Here is a 24,794-nt window from a genome sequence, read left to right on the forward strand (position 1 = left end):
AGCCGCCCGCGCCAAATGCGCCGGTCGCAGCCGCCCGCGCCAAATGCGCCGGTCGCAGCCGCCCGCGCCAAATGCGCCGGTCGCAGCCGCCCGCGCCAAATGCGCCGGTCGCAGCCGCCCGCGCCAAATGCGCTTGTAGAGCCTACAAGTGGCCTTAATTTCATTCAAATAGTAGAGGCTACAAGTGGTTTGACCACCAGGAACTTCCTGTAATCATGGTTTTAAATTTTTCTCATGATAAAGTTAAAATGAAAATTCAAAAGTATCTCCTTTTGAAAATATACTTTCTCCATACCCTTGACCAACAATTTATAATATTTGTTATTTTTTTTTAAGTTTTGCCTCTCAAGTTTAAGGTTAAGTAAGAAGGCAGTGTTAACTATGGCTGGCTGCTAGGGAAACGTCCAAGAGTCACTAGTTTAAACATAAAACACTATTCCTTGAGGAAGTTTTACTCCCTCCCGCCTCATTTTCAGTTCACTTCAGTTCAGTTCAGTCACTCAGCCTTGTCAACTCTTTGTGACCCCATGGACTGCAGCATTCCAGGCTTCCCTGTCCATCACCAACTCCTAGAGCTTGCTCAAACTCATGTCCATTGAGTCCAGGATGCTATCCAACCATCTCATCCTCTGTCGTCCCCTTCTCCTCCTGCCTTCAATCTTGCCCAGCATCAGGATCTTTTCAAATGAGCCAGCTCTTCACATCAGGTGGCCAAAGTATTGGGAGTTTCAGCTTTAGCATCAGTCCTTCCAATGAATATTCAGGACTGATTTCCTTTGGGATCGACTGGTTTGATCTCTTTGCAGTCCAAGGGACTCTCAAGAGTCTTCTCCAACACCACTGTTCAAAACCATCATTTCTTCAGTGCGCAGTTTTCTTTATAGTCCAACTCTCACATCCATACATGACTACTGGAAAAACCATAGCCTTGATGGAAAAACCATAGCCTTGACTAGATGGACCTTTGTCAGCAAAGTAATGTCTCTGCTTTTTAATATGCTGTCTAGGTTGGTCATAGCTTTTCTTCCAAGAAGCAAGTGTCTTTTAATTTCATGGCTGCAGTCACCATCTACAGTGATTTTGGAGCCCAAGAAAATAAAGTCTGTCACTGTTTCCATTGTTTCCTCATCTATTTGCCTTGAGGTGATGGGACCGGATGCCATGATCTTAGTTTTCTGAATGTTGAGTTTTAAGCCAGCTTTTTCACTCTCCTCTTTTTAGAAGTAGATAGAAAAAGGACTGGGCCTCCTTAATCTAGATGTCTTTAGAGTGCCCTAATGACTATTTCTTGACTCTCAGTCTCTATCCTTGTGTGTGTGTGTGTTAGTCACTTAGTCATGTCCGACTCTTTGTGACTGCACGGACTGTATCCCACGAGGCTCCTCTGTCCATGGGATTCTCCAGGCAAGAATACTGGAGTGAGTTGCCATTTCCTTCTCCAGTCTCTATCCTTAACTACTGGCAATTGAAAAGTCCCTCTGCCTTTCCTCCAATACTCTGGTCAGTGTTTCTGTGCCCTGTTAACACCCATCATGGAGAGGGAGGGAGTGGAAATGAAAAAGCAGAGCTCAGAAATCTTAACTTCATGCTATAGTTTTCCCTAGCCCACTCATGAGAGCAACAGACAAGGGCCACCTTAAAATACACCTGCCCTTTTGCAAAGTGGCAAAACAAATCCAGACAAACAAGATTAGCTGCTACCTTCTCTGCCTCATTTTATAGCCTAAGTTTTCAGAAAACAGAACCAAAGAAAATTTTTCAAAAGTTAGAATACAAATAAACCACTCATACTTTGGTTGTTTCTTATAAATATTACAGACTTCAAAAAAAGGGTGGGTATATTAAAAGTCTAAGATATACCACCTTCCAGCAAAATTATTATTCTTTCTTTTTACTGCCTCCTAGGTGGTGCTAGTGGTAAAGAACCTGCCTGCCAAAGCAGGGGAAGTACGAGATGCAGGTTAAATCCCTGGGTTGGGAAGATCTCCTGGAGAAGGAAATGGCAACCCACTCCAGTATTCTTGCCTAGAGAATCCCATGGACAGAGGAGCCTGGCGGGCTACAGTCCATAGGGGTTGCAAAAAGTCGGACACAACTCAAGTGACTCAGCACGCAGGCAGGCATGTCAAAACTTGAGGTTCAAAACTGGAGTTTTCTTGACCAAAACTGTTAACCCATCTGAGACAGGTGTCTTTAGGTTGAATAAAACTTAGAAGGGTTACAGAAAACCACTCAGGACTTGTTACTACTCAAAGGGAAAGGATAATCCTTGCAATCAATATAGAATCTGAACCTGTACAATTTAACAGAAAAGACAGGATAATCCTTCTGAAAGTTGTCCATCCATGCATAAATGGAAAATGAACCTGGGTAATGAACAATTAGTAATAAAGTAGCTGTGCTCAACCTACTGAACCATAACCAGGATGGAATCTACTCTGATAATAGGTACATTAACAATGTCTTAATACTAATATGAGTGACTTTGACCCTACTATACATATAGCTTTTTTCCTACAGTGTTTCAATACAAAGGGTATCCTTATCCATTTGAAGATTTAAATTCGTTTGGATGTGAAAAAGACATCTGGTGTTAGTTGCTAGAGAGAAAGAAGTCGATTTTCAGAGCTTGTTTCACATCACAGCTGGCAGGGTTCTGAACTTTCATTTAATTATGTAATATGTACTATTTGATGATACGTATACAAACTCTAATACACAAACACTCATATATACTTATGTGATTAATAAGTATATACAAACACTAAATCACATTAACTATTCCAGTTTCTCTAATTAAAGCTTTTACCAGTCACCAAGACACTTTTATTATTCTAAAACTCTGGACATAAATTAGAAGAGGTTTATGAGTAAAAAAGAGCCCACCTGATTGTCACTAAGTAACAGAACACTGGGTTTTCTTTATCACTCCTGCAGTGCTTCCATACAACCAGGAGCTGCCCTCCTGATGCACAGCCTGGTCAAGGAATCATTCCTGACCTCCAGGCCCCAGAACAGGAGAGGAAAAGAAAATAGGGAAGTAGATTAAACCAACTCAATCACACACTGTAATTGCACGTCTAAAGACAATGTATACAGTGAGACAATTAAAGTAAGAGGCCAAATGACTCTTCTGACATCTGGTTGATTCATTAAAAAACAAGGTAAGAAGTAAGACACTTACCTGTTGTTCCTGCATTTTAGCAGCACCAAGTTCTGAGACAGACATAGTGAGCTTCTCCTGCTGTTCTGATAGATACTTCTGATAGAGACTTAGAAGTTCTTGGCATTCTTTATATTGTAACTGAAGAGGTGAGATTGCAAATTAAGGGAAAAAAACTAATAAATGGATTTAAACTGCATCCAGCAGGGTAGTACTTCAGATTTCAACAAACAAAACAGAAGCAGAAATGCAACCATAGTTGGTGAGAGTGCAGGTAAGTATAGTCATCAGATGAACACAGCACATGTATCCCCCTCAAAATCATGAAACAATATTTCAGAGAGTGACAATGTTCATCCCATTTAAATATTTCTTTCTCAAATCTTTAAATTTGAATAAATAAGAACAAATGCAAACATACGCAAAGAAAAGTTGGACCCCCACCTCACACCATAAATAAAACTAACTGAAAATGGATTACTGACCTAAATGTAATAGCTAAAACTATAAGTTTCATAAAAGCAAAATTTTTGTGACCTTGGATTATGCAATGTCACCTAAAAGCACAGCAACAAAGAATAAATAAAGTGGAGTTCAAATTTTAAAACTTTGTGCTTCAAAGGACACTATTAGGAAATTGAAGAGACAACATCTAGAATCATAGAAAATATTTGCAAATCATCATGGGGTCACAAAGAGTCGGACATGACTGAGCGACTGAACTGAACTGAACTGAACAAATGGTAAAGGTCTGGTATCTATAAATATGAAGATGTTATGTGTATGTGCATGCTAAGTTGCTTCAGTCATGTCCAAGTTTTTGTGACCCCATGAACTCTAGCCTGCCAGATTCCTCTGTCCATGGGATTCTCCAAGCCTAGAATACTGGAGTGGGTTGCCATGCCCTCCTCTAGGGGATCTTCCAGAACCAGGGATGGAACCTGCATCTCTTATGTCTCCTGCATTACCAGGTGGTTCTTTACCACTAGTGCCACCAGGGAAGCCCATGAAGGCGTTACATAACTCAACAATAAAAAACTATCACCTAATTAAAAATGGGCAACGGACTTTGACATTTCCTCAAAGAAAATATACAAATGTCTAAGCAGTGTAAGCGAAGATGCTTTACATTATTAGCCATTAACCACTAGGAAATGCCAATCAAAACCATACTGAGATACCACTTTGCATTTGCTAGGATGGCTATCATCAAAAAGACTGACAATAACAAGTGCTGGCAAGAATATGATGAAATCAGAACCCTCCTACACAGCTGAGGGGAATGTAAAAAGCTGCTGCTTTGGAAAATAATTTAGCAGTGTCTCAAAAAATTAGACACAGTGTTTCCGTAAGACTCAGCAATTCCACTCCAATTCTCCAAGAGAACTGAAAATATAGGTTCACATCAAAAACTTGTATATGCATATTCAAAGTGGCATTATTCATAACAGTGAAAAAGTGAAAACAACTCAAATGTCTATCAAGTGATAAATGGATAAACAAAATGTGGTATACCTATAAAATGAAATATTTTTCAATCATAAAAGAAACAAAGTATCACTACATGCTACTGTATGAATGAACCCTGAATACATTAATATGCTAAAGAAGTTAAGACACAAAAGGCTACATATTCTATGCATGCTACTGTTGTTGTTTAAAATAGGTCTTCCAGTGAGCCAGGGCCAGGGAAAAGAAAACTTAATTCCAAGTATGTGTGTGTTTTTGTGTGTGCTAAGTCACTCAGTCATGTTGACCCGACCCCATGGACTGAAGCCCGCCAGACTCCTCTGTCTATAGAATTTTCCAGGCAAGAATACAGGAGTGGGTTGCCATTTCCTACTCCAGGGGATCTTCCAGATCCAGGGATCAAATGCATGTCTCTTGCCCCCGGCATTGGCAGGCAGATTCTTTACCAATTTAAGTATACCAGGTCACAAATAAGCGTTATACTTATCCATGTTCATTTCCTGACCCCTTCTCCAATTTTCTGAAATATTCATTATATGAGTTAAAGGGCAGGGAGATAAATGTCCATAAGAGGCAATCCCATATAGATAGAAAGTATATTAGTGGTTACCAAAAGATGGAGGAGGAAAACAGGAAGCAATTGCTGATGGGTATGAGTTTTGTGGGGTAGGTAATGAACATGATTTGGAATTAGATGCTTGTCTTTGCACACCTTTGGGAATATACTCGAACCACTGCAAACAGTGGTTACTGCAAACAGGTGATTTTTACTGTATGTGAATTATATCTCAATAAAGCTGTTAACAAAAATTCAGAGTAGAAGTGATGAAACTGTTTTGATCAAAGCAATGACTGCCTAATTTACATAGAAAGTTCTAACTATACTAAACATAAGATTATAATTAGATTTGGCTCTCTTTGGTTTTGCATGTCATTTAAGTCAATATTTCATTAATAAAAGCAACAGCAGAAAATTTTATTCCCATATACTTCCCTACGTGTTTTACAGTCTAGCATGTAGAACACGGCAACCTAACTTGGGGTTACCCTCTCCCACAGCTTCGCAAATTTGCAAAATACTCAAGAAGAATATGCTCAGACTGCACAGATCAGGTGTCTGGGAGACAGGTAATTCTATTCAAGGGTGAGTTCTCTGTTCTATACTTCTCATTGTGGTAATTCCTTACCCAGGCCCATTTTTCTCTCAGATCATTTCAGAGTCTCCCCTCAACACCTAATTATGAATGCTATTGGTATAAAATTACTGTCCAATGAGATTAGTCTATATAAATACCTTTATAACAGGCCATCATGATTAAGGGTGGGAATAGTATTTCTTAAATGTCAAAAATGGTGACTGGCTTCAGTATTCTTCTTAACATTTTCATAACCTAATCATTGCTCCTGGGCAGATTCCTATTCTAATAACTTTTGCCAATCCTGACTGCATAAATAACCAATTGCTTCATTATTCTCATTATTAACCTTTAACAAAAAAGGAGCCGGAGATGACTTGTAGGATACGAGCTGGTTCATAATGAAAGGCTGGTTACTAAGCTAAAGAATATATTAAACAGGAGAAGATTTAACACTCAACATCTTAAAAAACAACAACGAACAATGTACAGTGGTCTAAATAAGCTAATATCCTCTCAATCTATATCAAACCAGGTTGGTTTTACATTCCCATGCTTTTTCTTAATCTCAAAAAGACAGGAATGATTTGTGGCGGTCCCAAGAGTCTCTGCCAGCTATATGATGTATATAAAAAGAATTTTTTATTCTGGCTGTTACCATAAGCAATAATGTTTACAGTAGATGAACATATTAGCCTGGACACAGAATATGAATTTTATTCATGAAAAAGTTAGCACAATTATACAGCTTAAGAGTTAAATGTCAGCATTTGAAGGCAAATTATAGGCAAATTCATTTAAATACATGCTATGTGGCAGAATATAAAACAGGCAGTCCTAACTTTATCAATTTTTTATATCTGTATTGATTCAACGATTTTGAAATGCCCTCCCCTTTCCTGTAAAATCCAAAATATATGTACATGCAAAACAGTAATTTTCCTTCCTCCCTAGCACAATGAGACTACAATCCTCCATCTGTAGTGAGAGATTTATGTGAGGAAAATGTGGGTAAAATGCCTTCTTAACTGATGGTGGGGGGATGGGAGATACTGAGAAAGAAGACATATTTAACTCAGTCCTGGCCAACAGACGGGGCAGAATGCAACAGATGGATGAATTCAACCTAAGGGAAGGTGTGCACCAACCACGATGTGAACCCAGCACTGCAGGTCTGCTCAACTGTGATTCAAGAACTGAGAGAAACAGCAGTCCTCATGATCTCATTAGAGAAATAAAGCTTCCCAACAGAAAAATAAATTAATATTAAGCACTATCATATCTAAACCTAAACATCAAATTAATTTGCTAAAACAGCTGCTGGAAATGGTGATTTTGCAAAGCTTAAAACCTTTAACCCCAAAATGCATTATATAGAAAAATACTAAAACTAGAGATTGAGGCAGAATGAATAGGGAGATGAAAGATTAAAAAACTCTGTGAGAGAAAAATCAAGGGTGGAAGGAGAAGGAACAGAAGACAGCATGTGCTACTAGCATGTTGCCTAAGCAACTAACTGTCTCAAACTGGAAGCATTCTCTGGCGCAGTGGAGACCACTCCCATTACCCCATCCCACCCTTGCCTCAGAGGTCTAGGACACCTGAATCTGGTGGTTTACCATGTAATTCCTGATCTAATACAAAATGAAATGAAAAAAGGTCTCCGGGAGAGGACAAAACAGGAAAAAAAAAAAAAAAATATATATATATATTTAAACAACTCCTTTTTAGGGAACCAAGACTCCCTAGAAAAAAGGCTGATTTCAATGGCTGGGACAGGGAAAGTACAAAGTGATCCTAAACTCTTATTCTAATGCAAGAAAGTGTTTAAAACAAATAGATGAGGGCATATCAAAGAAATAGCAGCAGATCTAAAGGGAACTCTCAGTCCCTCTCAGCTGGGGCTTTTTGGCCAAATTTGGGATAAATTGAGCATCAAAAAGAATGACTCATTAATAGCAAATTAAGTTTACAAAAATCCACCAGTCTATTGTGGTACTTCACAAAAGAAGAAAAGAGTGAAAGGGGAAAAAATTAAAGTCCTTCTTTATAGAAAAATGCTAATTATATAGGAGGAATGGTCAAATTTTAAAAATCACCATTTTGTAATCCCCAATGTAATAACTAATTCAGGTGAGGCTCATTAGTTGATACTAAAATCAGTAGGTAAAAGGTTAATAAATAAGAAATTCATATGGTGTTAAGATTAATTATTTACAGCAAAGAAGAAAATGACCCTTAAATGGTAAAATTTGGTAGTCATCATCTAAACAAAGTAAATTAATTTAGGATTACTAGTAGTGAAACAAGCAGAAATTATGTACTTCCTAGTGTCTGAACCAGGCAACATCACCTAAGAAATATTTTTGCCAAGTATGCTTTACTTGAACCCAACCAAATCTGAAATCTAACTCCCATTTAACAGGAATTGAAAGAAACAAAGGGATAAGTTACACCACACGCATCACACGCATCAGACAAATCCATAATGTGGGAGATTTTGCAAAGCACTTGAACTCTTCAAAAAGTTACGTTATGTGGAAGAAAGAGGGTAGGACTATTCCAGATTAAGAGATCAAAGACACAACCAAATACAACCCATCAGTCAGACTGAATTTTGGCTCAGGAAGAGAAATAGCTATGAGACATTCTTGGGACAACTAGGAGAATTGGAATATAGACTCAGGAAAAGTTATTATAGAATTACTGCTTATTTTCTTAGGTGGTTTATAATATGGTTTATAAAGAGAAATATTATTCTTATGAGTGTGAAATATTTAGGGTGACATATAACAGCTGCCACTTTAGGGAAGAAAAAGCGCAAAATAAATTTTATATCTGTAAGTAAATTTATTTATATAAATTTATAATAGAACTAAAACCTAAATATGTACATAGATTTGTGTGCATGTATATATATACATATATAAACATATATATGAGGAGACAAAGCAAAAAGAGCAAAATGTCAACAAGTGTGGAATCTAGGGAGCAGGTATAGGGTGGTTCGTTGCACGAGTTTGTTAACCTTTCTATATATTTGAAATAGGTTGGTAGGTGCCCAACATGCTACTGAGGAAGAGTGGAGAAATAACTCCAGAAACAATGAAGAGATGGAGCCAAAGTGAAAACAACACCCAGCTGTGGATATGACTGGTGATGTAAAGTCCAATGCTGCAAAAAACAATATTGCATAGGAGCCTGGAATGTTAGGGCCATGAATCAAGCAAAGTAAACTGGAAGTGGTCAAACAGGAGATGGCAAGAGTGAACATCGTCATTTTAGGAATCAGCAAACTAAAATGGACCAGAATGGGTGAATTTAATTCAGGTGAACATCATCTCTACTAATGTGGGCAAGAATCCTTTAGAAGAAATGCAGATAACACCACCCTTATGGCAGAAAGTGAAAAGGAACTAAAGAGTCTCTCAATGAAAGTGAAAGAGGAGTGAAAAAGCTGGCTTAAAACTTAAAACATTCAAAAAACTAAGATTATGGCATCTGATCACATTACTTCATCACAAATAAAAGGAGGAAAACTGGAAGCATGGCAGATTGCTCCATAGCTTTAAAGCTATGACAAACCTAGACAGCATATTAAAAAGCAGAGACATTACTTTGCCAACAGAGATATTATTTTGCTGACAGAGGTCCATTATGGCAGCAAGTGAAGAAGAACTAAAGAGCCTCTTGATGAAAGTGAAAGAGGAGAGTGAAAAAGTTGGCTTAAAGCTCAACATTCAGAAAATTAAGATCACGGTATCCAGTTCCATCACTTCATGGCAAAGAGATGTGGAAACAGTGGCTGACTTTATTTTTCTGGGCTCCAAAATCACTGTAGATGGAGATTGCAGCATGAAATTAAAACATGCTTACTCCTTTGAAGGAAAGCTATGACTAACCTAGATAGCATATTAAAAAGCAGAGACATTACTTTGTCAACAAAGGTCCATCTAGTCAAGGCTATGGTTTTTCCAGTGGTCATGTATGGATGTGAGAGTTGGACTATAAAGAAAGTTGAGCACTGAAGAATTGATGTTTTTGAACTGTGGTGTTGGAGAAGACTCTTGAGAGTCCCTTGGACTGCAAGGAGATCCAACCAATCCATCTTCAAGGAGATCAGTCCTGGGTGTTCATTGGAAGGACTGATGTTGAAGCTGAAACTCCAATACTCTGGCCACCTGCTGCGAAGAGCTGACTCATTTGAAAAGACCCTGATGCTGGGAAAGATTGAAGGCAGGAGAAGGGGACAACAGAGGATGAGATGGTTGGATGGCATCACCAACTCAATGGACATAGGTCTGGGTAGACTCCAGCAGTTGGTGATGGTCAAGGAGGCCTGGCGTGCTGTGGTTCATGGAGTTGCAAAAAGTTGGACACAACTGAGCGACTGAACTGAACTGATGGTTTTTCTGGTAGTCGTGTATTGAGAGTTGGACCATTAAGAAGGCTGAGCGCTGTGCTGTTGGAGAAGACTCTTAGGAGTCCCTTGGACTGCAAGGAGATCCAACCGGTCAATCCTAAAGGAAATCAGTCCTGAATATTCATTGGGAGGACTGATGCTGAAGCTCCAATACTTTGGCTACCTGATGTGAAGAACTGACTCACTGGAAAAGACCCTGATGCTGTGAAATACTGAGGGCAGGAGGAGAAGGGGGTGACAAAGGATGTGATGGTTGGACAGCATTACCGACTCGACGATGCCATGGACATGAGTTTGAGCAGGCTCAACGAGTTGGTGATGGACAGGGAAGCCTGGCATGCTGTAGTCCATGGGGTTGCAAAGAGTCAAATACAACTGAGCAACTGAACTGAACTGAACTGATATATTTGAAAACTGTCATGATAAAGAGTTGTAAAAAAAAAAAAACTTCTCTGTGTTCTTTTTGTTTTTATAGTATATTAAATGAAGTGAATCCTGGAAAAGGAGTTTACAGATGCACTGGGTAGGAAGGAAGGAGAGTACCCTTGGCTGAAGGGTCATCCGGAGCAAAGGACAGAGAAATGAAACCGATTTGCACGTTAAGGGAACTGCAAATATGATGGCATGGGTGGTTGACTGGTTGAGAGTAAGGAGAATGAGTGAAGAGGCTGCAGAGACAAACAGGGGCCAGATCTTGAACGTTTTACTAAGTTGTTTGAATTTTATTTTTGTGGAACCCATTGATATCTTACAACCAATTTGTATGTTGCAAATATCCCTTTAGTAGGAATGTGAAGGGCGGACTGGAGGGCTTGAAGATGGAATGAAGGCAACCAGTTAGAATTGGCTACAACAGTATAAAGGAAGAGATGAGAGGGGTCCGAGTTGAAGTAATAATGGTAGGAAACCGGGGGCGGGGGCGGCTTTGGCTGATTTAAGACGAAATCAGCTTATGAATTGAGTAGAAAGTTGTGTGATGCACATTTCCATTTTCCAAGATAGGGAATGAAGAACAAACAAAAGGTATGGGGGAAGGGGTGGAGCTTTAGACACACTGAGTTGGAGATGCTTGGGGAGCAATTCACTGAGATGGCCAATTGGGACACTTGAAGCCCTGGGCCTGGAATTCAGAGAAGAGGTCTCAGCATAAATAGAGATTTGGGAGTTAATCATTTTGTATGCGGTGGCCAAAGACATGAGAATGTTTAACACTGTCTAGGAAAGTATTCAGTTTTGTTTGCTTGTTCGTTCTTTCTTTCATTCAACAAATAAGTATCATGAGGGCAGGAATACTTGTTTTGTTTACTGCTGAATTCCTTAGCCTACATAATAGGTGCTCAATAAATATTTATTGAATAATATTTACTGAGTACATTAATAACCCAGACTGTGCCAGGTACTAGACATAAAATGATGAACAAGACCAACACTGTCTTCTGCAGGGAGCTTGTTATCCAGCAAGGAGGGCAGGTAAGCAAGCACATACTTAAGATAACAAATAATGAAAGCAACAGCAAGAACATTAATGTTCTTGTTAATGCAAGTACTTCCTAAGGGGACCCAAATGACTGAGGAATGAGGAAAACCCTTTTGGAGAAAGAAATGTTTAAATTAAGAGAAGAGGGCCAATGTAACAACTACATGTAAAGGGCAGGCAGAGAAGAGGAACTGATAAAAAGATGTGTCAACTGGGCTCAGTGCTGCAAGGGCCACACCAGTTGAAGATGACGTTAAGGCAGCTACAGTGACTCTCGCCAGAATACAAGTTTGTTCACAACTTCCCCTACTGTTTTGATAGATTCTATTTCACTTTAGAGAGAAGATCCTGGAAAGAAAGAGCTGTTTTTACTCAGAGTCACCTTGTGCCATCCATTAGTCACAAGCTTTCAAGGGAATCTAGAACTCAAAGATCTTCACTACGGCAGGGACTCCCTTCATTCTGTACCCCAACATACTACTTATTATATAAAGACAGCACATACTGTATATTCTGCTTAAAATGTTTTGCCTGATCCCAAGTCTATGAAATTCCTCCTTATCCTTTCAAACTTAGCTTTATGTCACCTTTTCCTCCTAACTTTGAACTTCAGGCAGAGTTAAGTACTTTTATTATAGTAAATAGATACAGTTAAAACTATATGATTATATTACTATCAGTTGAAGTGGCCTGTGTGTTTCTGAAATCATAGTATATTAAGCTTGCTATCTCTTTAGTACATAGCAGTCATTTTTAAAATGATACAGGAATGAATAAAGGCATAAAAGTAAAGGAGTAAAGGAGGGCCTCAATTTCATGTGAGGTTTGGATCCGGAATCAAAACAAACCAAAGACACGCTGTGTGGTCTGTAGCCAAGAAGACGCCTAAAAATACAAATTTATTAAAAACTTTAAATTGTTCTGACATCACAAGACTTTCCTATCTTGAAGCAAATATGGTTTCTGATCATGTTATATTTCTCACTCTACAATCACTACCTTATTTCCCTTTTCAAAAAAAGGGGCACATTTCCTGAGATAAACACTGAAGTCCAAATTATATATCTAGTTTGGCAGTCAATGACAATTTTTGCAAATGAAAACAGATTTGTTGGTAAAAGAAAAACCGATACCAAGATGCACTGACTAACAGAGCTAGACAAAAATTTCATATGAATGTTGATACCCTTTTATTAAACTGTGATCTGTACTGGGGTACAACCCACTGATACAAGTCTGAAATTTTCCATCTAATTAAAAGAGAAATTCATGGCAAATTAGGTGCATAGCCACAGTGTTTTTCAATTTCCTGACAAGAGTAACCTGTTAGGAAGGGAAATAAATCTCCAAATCAAACAGGGGAAAACTTGATATTATGGACACTTACAAAGGAAAAAAGAGTCAAACGCCTCACCCATTTTCTTCTGAACTCTACTTGTTCTGTTTGAAAAACACAAGCCACTGAAAGATATCTAATTAGAGTATATATTAATAACTAGCTTTATGCGAGTTTTCGTAGCATTACAGTCTTTACCTTATTTCTTGCAGTCACAGAAAATGGGGCAGAGACAGACTTGGAACTAAGAGTAAAGCTCTACATCATGTCTTTGCTCAGATCACTGAACTCTGAGGTTTTTTAGAAAATCAGCTACGTAAATGAAGACCCAAAATTTATTTCTCCAACTTTAAAGCTAAGTATGCTTATTTAAAAGTTCATATGCAGATACCTTAAAAAGCAGGCTATCAGTGTACTAGATTGCTTAGAATTTTAATTTCTTAATACCAGTTTCCTTTCCACATAATACTCTAAGGATACATGTCTTTTCAAGAAATCATGGTAAATGTTAAAGACAAGGTTGCAAAAGCATTTCTAGTGAAAGTCACGCATTTTATCTAGTTTCTAACCTGCTTAAAACATAGATTTTGTGTAAAGGTCCCATGTTGCAACTAGACCTGCAGGATAAGTATTTAAAGCAGCCATTTGTAAGGCTGCTTTAAATCAATACAACCTTTCTTGAGTTACAGGAGCCAGCCTAGAACCGAAGAAAAAAAGGTTGTTATCACACCCCCTCCCCTCACCAGAAGCTACTTTATAAGGCAAACTATGGTAACAATGATGAACACTTGAACATTTCAAATTTCCAAAGGGGTAAATTCCTGACAACACAGACCACTGAAAAGAATTTGCACACTAAGCTCCCTAGACTGAAGTGAATAGGCTAAAAGCACCTCAGAAAGAAGTCATCTCATTGTGCTCCCTACCTTCAAGAAGAGGAGTTTTGTTCTTATCATTAAATTAAAACCCTTCATGAACTATCAACATCAATATATATGACACACCTCTCTCTCTTCATATGTCTTTATTTGTCTGCTTGAACTATTTATGCTGCTGTGTAAGATCATCCATTTCTGAGTGGAAATGTAAAATGACTATAAGAGGTCCCTTAAATCTTTTTTTCCACACTAAGTAATCCAGGGGCATTATGCTTCCCTTATACAGTTCATCTTCCAGCTCTTATCAGCCTTGTGCTTGTCATCTCTCCCTTTTTCAGTTCCTTATTAGAGTTCTTTTATAAGAGTCAGACAGACCACCAACACCTATTGCACAATTAAATGCTTACAACCAGAAACAGATACTGAATTAGAATATCTGAAGACATTTCCCGAGATAAACACTGAGGTCCAACTTACATATCTAGTTTGGCACTCACTGACAATTTTTGCAAATGAAAACAGATTTGTTGGTAAAAGAAAAACTGATACCTCAGTATAACCTCTGCTGGGGTGTGGGACACTTCTAAGTGCTTTAAAGAAATTATCATATTTAACCATCATCAAAAGACAAAAAACAAAGTACTATTATTAGTCTTATTTTACCAATAAATTTGCAGCCCAGAATGGCTAAACACTTACCCAAGGTTAGTCACTCTGTCAGTGAGCTGTGGTTTGGATTAAAGTATCGTACACAGGAATCACCTGTGAATCTTGTTAGAAAGCAGATACTGATTCAGAAGATGTGAGGTAAGGCCTAAGGTTCTACATTTCTAATAAGCTTCTGAGGGATGCTAAGCGCTGGTCCAGGGACCACACTGCGCATATCATCTCCAAGACCCTCCCAGCCTCCTTCTTTACGTTGAAGTGTAATACATTATTAAACTTCCTGTGCTTCTTCTCTTTAATCTACCCTTACAACATGATGCTTTTTCTCTTTTTGGTCAATTGTTCCAGTATTCTTGCCTGGGAAATCCCACAGACAGAGGAACTTGGCAGGGTACAGTCCATGGGATCGTAAAGAGTCGGACATAGCTGTGCAACTAACACTTTCACTTTTATTTTGGGAAAAAAGTATATAGAAATACTTTTCTACTGTGGCTGACTACTGAAGTAATAACAATTAGCAAGTATTACCTGTAGGGATTGAGAATTTATATTGGAGGAAAGTCCACAGGAAAAAAATGAACAACACATGTTGTCTCTTCTACTTTCAAACAGATATCCATCCTCATTTTTAAGCCTTAAGTCTGCAGTATAACTTCTGAATTCAGTTTAACATTGTAGACCATTAGCTATGGCCTTGGGGACAGGCACCCTCACCAAAGATGCAAGCACTTTTTAATGCAGTATGAAAATATGACTAATACAATAACTCAAAGTAAAAATCAAATGATTTCCATAAAATAGTAATACTATTCATGACTAGAGTAAAAAAGGAGAGTTCTTATAGAATGGAATCATATCTAACATTTTAAGGTTAAACTGGAAAAAGTAGTAGGAATATCTCATTTCTTCCCTCTTTGAAAATGACTAGGGATACTGCTCACAAATGTAAATTATTGCACAGAGAAAAATTAAGTAACTTCTATGTGCAGGTTTATTATCTAAACCCAGCAAATGCTGCAAAGACTCAGGGTAATAAAGCGTTTTATGAACAACTTCAATTCACTGGTTCCTAATATAATTGAGCTTATGTGAACTGTTTAGCAGAATGGCATTTTAAAAACTGGTAAAGAACCAGATTATCTTCTTGACCCTCCATTCAAGAAGATATAGAGAAATAGTCCAAAATATTCAAGGAGAAAAGTTTTACAGTGTCAATAAAATCAAGGAGTCAAGTTTCTGATTTACTGTTTTTAAACAATATTGACCACTAAATACATTAATACAAGAGGACACATTTAAAAGAACAATCCCTGAGACCTAGGATTTTATCTACATATGCTTAACAACAGAGAACTAATCTACTATAAAATTCAAAAGTAATGAGCTGAAGAGCCAATGATTTCTATTCTATTCTTTGACTATTTTAAGCAATTCCACTAGGAGGCAGAAGCTTTATATATTCAGTCCGTCTAGTAGTGATTTTTTATTTTTTAAAAATCAGTCTTAGATAAATCAATTCACCCATGTCTGCACTGGAAGGGAATATACCATCTTATGGACAAAGGTAAAGCATCTAAATGGGCTTCCCAGGTGGTGCTAGTGGTAAAGAACCTGCCTGCAATGCAGGAGGCATAAGAGACATGGGTTCGATCCCTGGGTCAGGAAGATCCCCTGGAGGAGACCATGGCAACCCACTCCAGTATTCTTGCCTGGAGAATCCCATGCACAGAGGAGCCTGGCGGGCTATGGTCATAGTATCGCAGAGTTGCATATGACTGAAGCAACTTAGCATGTACGGACACAAAGCATCAAAATATAACAGGATATGTTCAGAAAATTAAGTCAATGTACATAGCCAGAAAAAACATTTTTTAAGAGTAAAATTAAAGTTAAGTACAATGGGATTTCTAATTCCAGACAAGATGAAGTAAGCATAATTTACCCTATTTGTCTCATTGCTGCTGCTGCTGCTGCTGCTAAGTCACTTCAGTCGTGTCCAACTCTGTGCAACCCCATAGATGGCAGCCCACCAGGCTCCACCATCCCTGGGATTCTCCAGGCAAGAACACTGGAGTGGGTTGCCATTTCCTTCTCCAATGCATGAAAGTGAAAGTGAAAGTGAAGTTGCTCAGTCATGTCCGACCCTCAGCGACCCCATGGACTGCAGCCTACCAGGCTCCTCCATCCATGGGATTTTCCAGGTAAGAGTACTGGAGTGGGGGTGCCATTGCCTTCTCCGATTTGTCTCATTACGCATAGTTAAAAGTGTGGTCATGATATACAATATAAACATACTACTACTACTAAGTCACTTCAGTCATGTCCAACTCTGTGCGACTCCATAGAGAGCAGCCCACCAGGCTCCCCCGTCCCTGGGATTCTCCAGGCAAGAACACTGGAGGAGACTCTAAAAGATGGAGAGATGGTAGACTGGCTCAAAGCCTCAGAACCTGGGGAACAACACAGAGGAGAGTTGCCTAGTTTTGTTTTTACTTTGTATATCTGGGACTGTGTTGTAGAAAACAATTCAGAAATCCCAACTGCCACTGACAAAAAGAAAATCCAAGAGGAGCTTACTTTCATCAGCCAAAAAAAAAAAAATTGGGGGGTGGGGGTGGGTGGGAACCTAGTAAAATTAAAGGCTTTTAGATAAGAACTGCCTGACTTGAGCCAAACATCACATAAATGACTGCAATGCCACCACCACCTCCATCAGCAAAGGCTCCGTGAGGAGCTCAGACTTCTACTCCCTCTACTCCCCAACCCCTCTCTGCTGGAGAAGGGTCAGAAAAGACTGAATGGGGAAGACTGACGTTAATGACTCCCTCCCCAACTTCTTCACCCTCATGATTATTAACAGAGATCTCTTGGCTTGAAGTTCCACTCCCATCTACCTTTAATGAGATATCCCTCCCAGCTGGGGTGATGTCAGAGGAAGCTGAATGCAAAGCCAAGAATTTCGTGACATATCAGCGATAACAGTGGAGGCCAATTGGGAAGCTGCTGTCCACAGCTAGGGTGGTATCAGCAGAGCGCTAGTACAGTGCTGAACTTCTATCCCTTACTCAGCAGTAATTAAGTGCCCACCTCACCCTGGAGAGGCTGAATAGAGATCGTGAACTTCCACTTTCACCTAAAAGTTATGAGGTGGAGTCTCCTGTTTCACCACTGCTGTGATGTCAGAAAAAGTCTGCTAAAAGAGATCATATAAATAACACCACAACATAATACCTATCCAAAATGTCTGGAACACAGTTAAAAATCATTTGTAATACCAAAAACCTGGATAATCTAAACCTGATAGAAAAGACAATCAACAGATGCCGGTACTGAAATGATACAGATTTTAAAAGTGCAATCATGAAATGCTTCAACAAGCAATTACAAGCATGCTTAAAACAAATGAAAAAAGTCTCAGTACAGAAACAGAAAATATAAAGAACAATCAAATGGAAATTTAAGAACTGAAAAATATAAAATCCAGAACAAAAAGATTCCTGGATGGGCTCAACAAGAGAAAGGAGTGGACACAGGAGAGAATTAGTGAAGCTTAAGTCAGAACAATACCTTAACCAATACCTTAACCAATACCTTACCCAATTTGAATATCAAAGAGAAAACAATCAGAAAAAGAAAATGAGCAGAGCCTCAGGAATCTGAGAGACTATAGTAAAAGATCCAGCATTCCTGTCACTGGGTCCTGGAAAGAGATCAGAAAGAGGGTGGAGCTGGAAAAAATATATGAAGAACTGACACCTGAAAATTCCCCAAATGTGGCAAGAACTGTAAACCTACAGTCAAGAAGTCAAGCAAACCCCAAACCAGATAAACTCCCCAAAATCCATGCCAAGACATAGTATAATCAAACTTTTGAAAACTAAAGACAAAGAAAAATCTTAAAAGCAAGAGAGAAGCAACTTCATTTAAAGGAAAAACTGAATGACAGTTGATTTTCATCATAAAACATGAAGGCCAGAAGGAAGTGGCCCATTTTTCAAGTGCTGAAAGAGAAGAACTACCCACCTCAGAATTCTGTGTCCAACAAAAATTTCCTTCAGAAATGCAGGCGAAATTAAGAAATTCTCAGATGAAAGACAGCTAAGACAATTTATATCTATTCTAAAAGAGTGGCTACAGATTCTCTAAGTAGGAAAGAATTTTGGAACATCAAGAAGGAAGAACAGAAAGAATACAAATATGGATAAACAGACTTTCCTTTCTCCTCTTAAATTTTCTCAATTATGTTTGACAGTTGAAACACAAATTATAACACTGTCTGATGTGGATTTAAAAAGACTCACAATGGAATGGTAATACCTTAAGCAAATGCATCTACAAGCAATCAATTTACTCATTTTTAAGTACATCCTGTTTCACTGAAAAGGCAGATGGCCAGCATGACCTTGTTAAACACTCCCAGCTTCCATCTCAATATCTCATCCCCTCATGTCTTCGCATTCAATAAGTGTTGAATGAATGAGTGAATGAAGGAATGCTTTCTAAGACAAACTTCTCCACCTGTATTTCTAACTGCACCCTCTTCTATATGATTCAGGTTCTATTAATTATACTATCTTTCTCATGATCTCAACAGATTTGGGCTCCCTCTCATAAGCCTTCAACTAAGTGCGTCCTAAGAAATTCCCTCCTCACATAAAACTTTCTTCCTGAGGAGCCGATTACCATTACCAAAACACTAAAAAATTAATCCATGATCATTATCTCTAATTCTTATGTCCATTTCAATTCTGGCCTAAAACCATGTTTTTCCTGTCCTATCATTTTATTTATACTGTGTTCTTGACAAATATCCTCTAATTTATTAATTGTTAAATATAAAAATGACTCAATGGACATGAATTTGAGCAAACTCCAGGAAACAGTGGAGGACAGAGGAATCTGGCGTGCTGCAGTCCATGGGGTCGCAGAGAGTCAGACATGACTTAGCAACTGAACAACAACAACAGTCATAGCAGCCTGATTTTATCTTCCTTGCTGGCCACTTCTTCCCTCTTCTGGTCTCTTGAGTTACTGACCCATTCAGCTTTTTCTTTATCAGTTACTCCTTTTAAAATCTCTTTCACTGACTGGCTCTTACTTTACCCCCATTAAATGCAAATATTCCCTAAGATAATGCCCTAGAACCTATTCACTACCTCTTCCCATGACCTTATATAATACCAAAGCTCAAATTCAATATATATGCTGGTGATCCCCAAGTTTCTGTTTTTCAACTAGTCCAGCAAAGTGACTAAGGTTCTATAACCGTAGAGTACATGCACATATTTGACCCTATATGTTTTATAAAATGTAAGTAAGATAATTGTTAAACCTCTAATTTCTCAAATCATTTTTAATATTTTCAAATCATAATGCTGAGTTTTTACATTTAAATAATTGAAGTTAATACGTTCCAAGAGTTTGCATCCTACTATCACTCAGAGCACCACCACAATGCTGTTGAATGATGTCACTTTTTATTTTAAAATGCTAATACATACCAGTTTTATGTGAAGGAAACATGAAATTTACTAAACAATAATATTGTATAATCAGTTCCTGACTTGATTACACTTTGAAATGAATCCAAAATGACATATGCTATACTGCAAATGAAGTAAGTTAGGGTACCGTAGACAACAAAAAGAAATCACATTGAATAAAATTAAGGACTATGTTATCCATCAATATAAAATTTCTTCTTTATTAACAACTAGTATCAATAAGATGACAGTAATATTCAGTTTCATAACCCCCAAACGAATTGTTTTCTAGGGCCATCTACACCATTTGTGCAACAACTGTTTTGAAATGACTTAAAAGCAATGACTCTCCACTCTGGACTTTAACACAGGTGTTAAGGTGTCGATTATCTGACATTCCCTTTGCATATACAAGTCCCAAACAACCAAGGGAGGCACTCTGCACATCTTTTGTCTGGCACATGCCTTCAATTAAAAAAAGGGCAGTATGTATAGATGCAGATGGGCCACGATGCCTGTAACCAGCAGGCACTCCAAGTAGCATCAAATTCTGATGGGGCTCAGGGAAGTGCATGTGCTTTGGCATCATTTCTAGAGATGGCTCCTGGAATAAAATCTGAGACTGTTCTAGCTCTAGGAGATGGTAGAGGATTTTTTAATTTATGTATTTTTCAATCCAACTGCCAGCAAAATCTCCTTTTTAATAAGCAGTAAGAGTTATGATAATGTTGCTGAAAACATTCACGCCCCAGAATACAAACATAACCTCTCAGCTATATGCTTCACTTGCTATCATATACAAGAAATCTGTTAAAAACGAAATGCTAGCTCCACTGGGTGGCACACGACTAAGACACAGGAAGGGTTACTCCTAGTACTAAAAATTATTCTGCCTTTTGTTTCCTCATTAAAAAATATATATATTTAGATTACAAAATTAAAACAAATAAAAGTAACACTGCATAATTTAGCTGTCGTTTTCTACCAAATTGCTTATAACTGTAACCATAAAATGATAATAATCTACCATATGTGCAGCTGCAAAACTAAGAAAAGCACTGGTCAGTGCTGCTGCGAAATGTGAACCTACTACTCCCCCTGGTGACTGTGCAATTGAATTGCAATAAAATAAAAAGTTTTTTATTTCTCCAAGAACAGTGTCAAATTTTATATACTGTTAGTTCTAATGCTTGTTTTGAACACACAAATTTGTTTCACTGCATTTTATGTATTTGAAAATAACTTGAGCACAAGGTGACTCTCACCCATGAGACATGCTAGATGCAGGCAGAAAATGGCAGCCAACTAGAAATATACAAAAACACACCAACGTGCCTCACACCTCAAACATCTACCAGCTAAGGCAGTTTACCCAGGATTATGGCCACACCCACCCACATCTAGTGTTAAAACTTTCCATCCATCTCAGTAACTGTTCTTTGACCACTTTACCATACCTTAGAAGCTATAGTCCCTTTCAGTATCCACTTTCACCAGCAATGGCTGCTCAGTATCAGTCAGGTCAACTTTGTGGCCCCATGGACTGCAGTCCACTAGGCTCCTCTGTCCATGGGATTTTCCCAGCAAGAATACTGGAGTGAGCTGCTAAGCCCTCCTCCAGGGGATCTTCCACCAGCATTCTTCAGGTATTTTCAAGGTAAAGTGCCATATTTATTGTAGTATTTATGCATTTGGGGCTTCCCTGGTAGCTCAGATGATAAAGAATCCGCCTGTAATGCAGGAGACCTGGGTTCAATCCCTGAATCGCGATGATCCCCTGGAGAAGGGAATGACTACCCAGTCCAGTATTCTTGCCTGGAGAATTCCACGGACAGAGGAGCCTAGCAGGCTATAGTCCATAGGGTCACAAAGAGTCAGGTATGAATAAGTAACTAACACAGAGACATATTTATGCATTTATTAACTATAAAAAAGGGTTGCATTGATGAACTTTTTGAGTGTTGTGGCTCTAAAAGTATTTTTTTCCCATAAGTGTGGTTTTGGAGGCATGATTTTGCAGTGTGATTTTTAGGAACATGTGGTGCTGGAGAAGACTCTTGTGAGTCCCTTGGACTGCAAGGAGATACCAGTCCATCCTAAAGGAGACCAGTCCTGGGTGTTCATTGGAAGGACTGATGCTAAAGCTGAAACTCCAATACTTTGGCCACCTCATGCATAAAGTTGATTCATTGGAAAAGACCCTGATGCTGGGAGGGATTGGGGGCAGGAGGAGAAGGGGACGACAGAGGATGAGATGGCTGGATGGCATCACCGACTCAATGGACATGAGTTTGGGTGAACTCTGGGAGTTGGTGATGGACATGGAGGCTTGGTGTGCTGCGATTTACGGGGTCACAAAGAGTCGGACACAACTGAGCGACTGAACTGAATTGAACTGATGTCTCCTTTTAGCAGAACTGTATCATAAATAGTCAAATGCATGCCTCTACTATATTTGTGTATAAGACAAGAGTAATCATAAATAATTATCTAAGTTTTGTAACTTAAAAACATGTTTTATGTGTTTATTTTCACTTTTTCTATCACTTTTTCTATTTCCTGTTAGAAAGCCTCTCTTCTCTGTTATAAACCTTTATTAAGAAATCAGGAGGGAAAAATTTTATATACATATGTATATTTTGCATATATTTATTATGCATATACACGCACACACACACACTGCCATTTTTCCTATTCAACCTATTAATCATACCAAATAATTTGTGCCGCTGCTCTGCCTTGACAACCATATCTGGTATCTCAGCTGATACCACTGCACTGGAATCAACTGAGAGCTTTTAAGAAATGGAAAATCCCGAGACCCTCTCCAGATATGGGTCAGTCTGCATTTTCTCAAGCCACACAGCTGACTGATGTACACGTTACAGTCTGAGAAGCAGTGGTGTGAACTACTTTGACAAAGGCCCAGGCTCCATTTCCACCTATTTTGCACTTCTATAGAGTTAAGAAAAACAGCTTTCCTGCCACCAAAGTATAGGTCTTTTACACAGAATTAACTGGAATGCTTATTTACAAAACAAAAGAAACCTGCTGCTATTTTGTTAGTCTTTCTAACTTTATTACAACACAATCTGCTTGGATCACAATGGATAACATTAGAGAGAATGGCCACAAAAGATAAATGAGATAAAATATGACTAAATATTAATTCCTAAAAAGGCAGGATGTTATATATATATATAAGTTTTTATATATAAAATATAAAACTGCTTTTTCATTTACGTGTGTAAAACGGCATATGTACAATAAAAACCCTAGCAACTCACGCTATGTCATATGCCTGGGACATACATATTTCATTAGACAAACATTTAAAAAACTACAGAGAGTTAATGTTTCTTCCCCAATTGTATAAAAAAGCACTAAACTGAGTGTCCTGGTTACAGTGACTTACAAGCTACAGAAGAAATGGTTTAATAATGGTACCTTTATAAGATCTGCTATGATAGGGCTATTTATCACAGATTTTTACTAAAAACCAGTATATAACTCATTAATATATGCATATTGCCATATAATAAGTGCCAAGCACCCAGAAATTCTCTGGTAAAATGTTCCCTGTTCTCTCAGCTGTCTCCACTGACATCTAAATAGGCACATAAAGTATGCACTTGACACAGACTAGCCTGGCTAGTCTGTGGCTTGTCCCCTTCATGGGGACAAGGGGCTGCAAAGAGCTCAGCCTCCACTTTCTCTACTGTGTGTGTGTGCATACTTTCATTTTTTAACTAAAGTATGTGTGACATATTGCACTGTATAAATTTAATGTGTACAAAAATGTTAATTTGATACGTTTACATATATTGTAATATGATTGCCTATAGCGAGAGTTAGCACCTCTATCATGTCAGATAATGATTATTTCTTTTTTGTGGTGAGAATAACTAAGATCTATTCTCTTGGCCAAGTTAATAATTATAATACAGCTTTGTTATCTAAATTCACCACCCTGTGCATTAAAACTCCAGGACTTCTTTCTCTCCCAGTCAGAAGTTTTCCTCTTTCTTTGATCTGTTTCTTACACGTCCATAACAAAACCAAACCAAACTAAAGCAAAAACCCAACTAATCAACTATATGGTTCCAGATAACATAAAGCATCAGATGGTCATATGCTATTTGGAATGGCAAAGATGGTGTTATCTGGGTAGCTATTCACAAGTAGGTGGATGCCCTTTTCTTTAAAATATAAACTGAGAGGATTATACCAAAGAAACTCCAAATCTGCGGTTTTTAGTAAGTGACTTCAAGTCTGGATAAGTGGGAAAAGGGAAGAGGAGAACAGAATAGAGGAAAATGCATCAAGGAAGAAGATATGTGTGCTCAGGCGGACAAGACTAGCCAATAAAGTTTAAAAATAAACAGAAATGCAAAAGTAAAACAAAAGTAAATTTCCTCCTAATTTACAGGAGAACTATAATGTTTTGCTTTCCTCAGAAAGATAAGGGTACAAATTCTTCAACTGAAAAGTTGGAATTCCAGATATAAGCAGTATTAAACATAAGAATCAGCAAGAGAGGAAAAACAAAAGGAACTATGCTAGGCAATAAAAAACACAACAGATTAAGACAGAAAAAGGAGACTGTTTGGACCTAGAGATTTCATTTAGGGTGGATAATTTTCATGTAAACTTTGTCAAACTTCTAAAGGTCCAGATAGTATTTCATATTTTGTGAGCCATTACAGCAACTGAACAGCTCTGCCATTGAAGTGTAAAAGTAGCCACAGATAAATACGTAACC

At 38.2% G+C, this 24,794-nt stretch overlaps 1 protein-coding gene across 17 annotated transcripts in view; it reads right to left on the minus strand.

Annotated features, from left to right (window-relative positions):
• KIAA1328 (KIAA1328 ortholog) overlaps nt 1–24,794 on the minus strand; it is a 425,847-nt gene that overhangs the window by 263,983 nt on the left and 137,070 nt on the right. For 16 of the 17 annotated variants that reach the window (XM_086372655.1, XM_086372653.1, XM_086372654.1 and 13 more), the window contains exon 6: nt 3,185–3,312. In XM_086372655.1, the coding sequence (XP_086228781.1) occupies nt 3,185–3,312 (128 nt within the window). Of the gene's footprint in view, nt 1–3,184; nt 3,313–14,582; nt 16,012–24,794 lie in introns of those variants that run through there. The other variant, XM_086372669.1, reaches the window with a different exon arrangement.

This window comes from Bos grunniens, chromosome 24 (assembly GCF_055505025.1).
Source record: "Bos grunniens cultivar Pamir isolate PY7600 chromosome 24, Bosgru_T2T1.0, whole genome shotgun sequence".
NCBI lineage: Eukaryota > Metazoa > Chordata > Mammalia > Artiodactyla > Bovidae > Bos > Bos grunniens.